Source organism: Carlito syrichta, unplaced genomic scaffold (genome assembly GCF_000164805.1).
Source record: "Carlito syrichta isolate Samal-C Ts95f unplaced genomic scaffold, Tarsius_syrichta-2.0.1 Scaffold155408, whole genome shotgun sequence".
Lineage (NCBI taxonomy): Eukaryota > Metazoa > Chordata > Mammalia > Primates > Tarsiidae > Carlito > Carlito syrichta.
In genome coordinates this window covers 1-539 of record NW_007099504.1, presented here as the reverse complement: position 1 = coordinate 539, position 539 = coordinate 1, and the positions used below count along the sequence as shown (strand labels likewise).

General features: G+C 74.0%; 1 protein-coding gene across 1 annotated transcript; it reads left to right on the top strand.

Annotated features, from left to right (window-relative positions):
- Positions 1–6: 6 nt before the first annotated feature.
- On the top strand, positions 7–536 carry LOC110594886 (transcriptional activator MN1-like; the record flags this gene model as incomplete). Its single annotated transcript, XM_021709061.1, has 1 exon — positions 7–536. A coding segment is annotated over exon 1 (294 nt), but the record flags the coding sequence as incomplete, so codon positions are not given.
- Between the last annotated feature and the right edge of the window lie 3 nt (positions 537–539).

Sequence of the window (539 nt, the reverse complement as noted above, 5' to 3'; positions counted from 1 at the left end):
GGGGCCGGGGCCGCAGAAAAAGGGACAGTGGTCACGTGAGCCCCGGCACCTTCTTTGACAAGTACTCGGCGGCTCCGGACAGCGGGGGCGCCCCCGGGGTGAGCCCCGGGCAGCAGCAGGCGGCTGTCGGGGGAAGCGCCCCGGGCGACGCGCGCGGGGCGCCCACGCCCCACGAGAAGGCGCTCACGTCGCCGTCGTGGGGGAAGGGGGCCGAGCTGCTCCTGGGGGACCAGCCGGACCTCATGGCGTCCCTGGACGGCGGGGCCAAGTCGGACGGCAGCTCGCCGCACGTGGGCGAGTTCGCCTCAGACGAGGTGAGCACGAGCTACGCCAATGAGGACGAGGTGTCGTCCAGCTCCGACAACCCCCCCGCGCTGGCCAAGGCGAGCAGGAGTCCCCTGGTGACCGGCTCGCCCAAGCTCCCTCCCCGCGGGGTAGGCGCCGGCGAACACGGACCCAAGGCGCCGCCGTCCGCGCTCGGCCTGGGCATCATGTCTACCTCTACCTCGACCCCCGACAGCTACGGCGGCGGCGGGGGC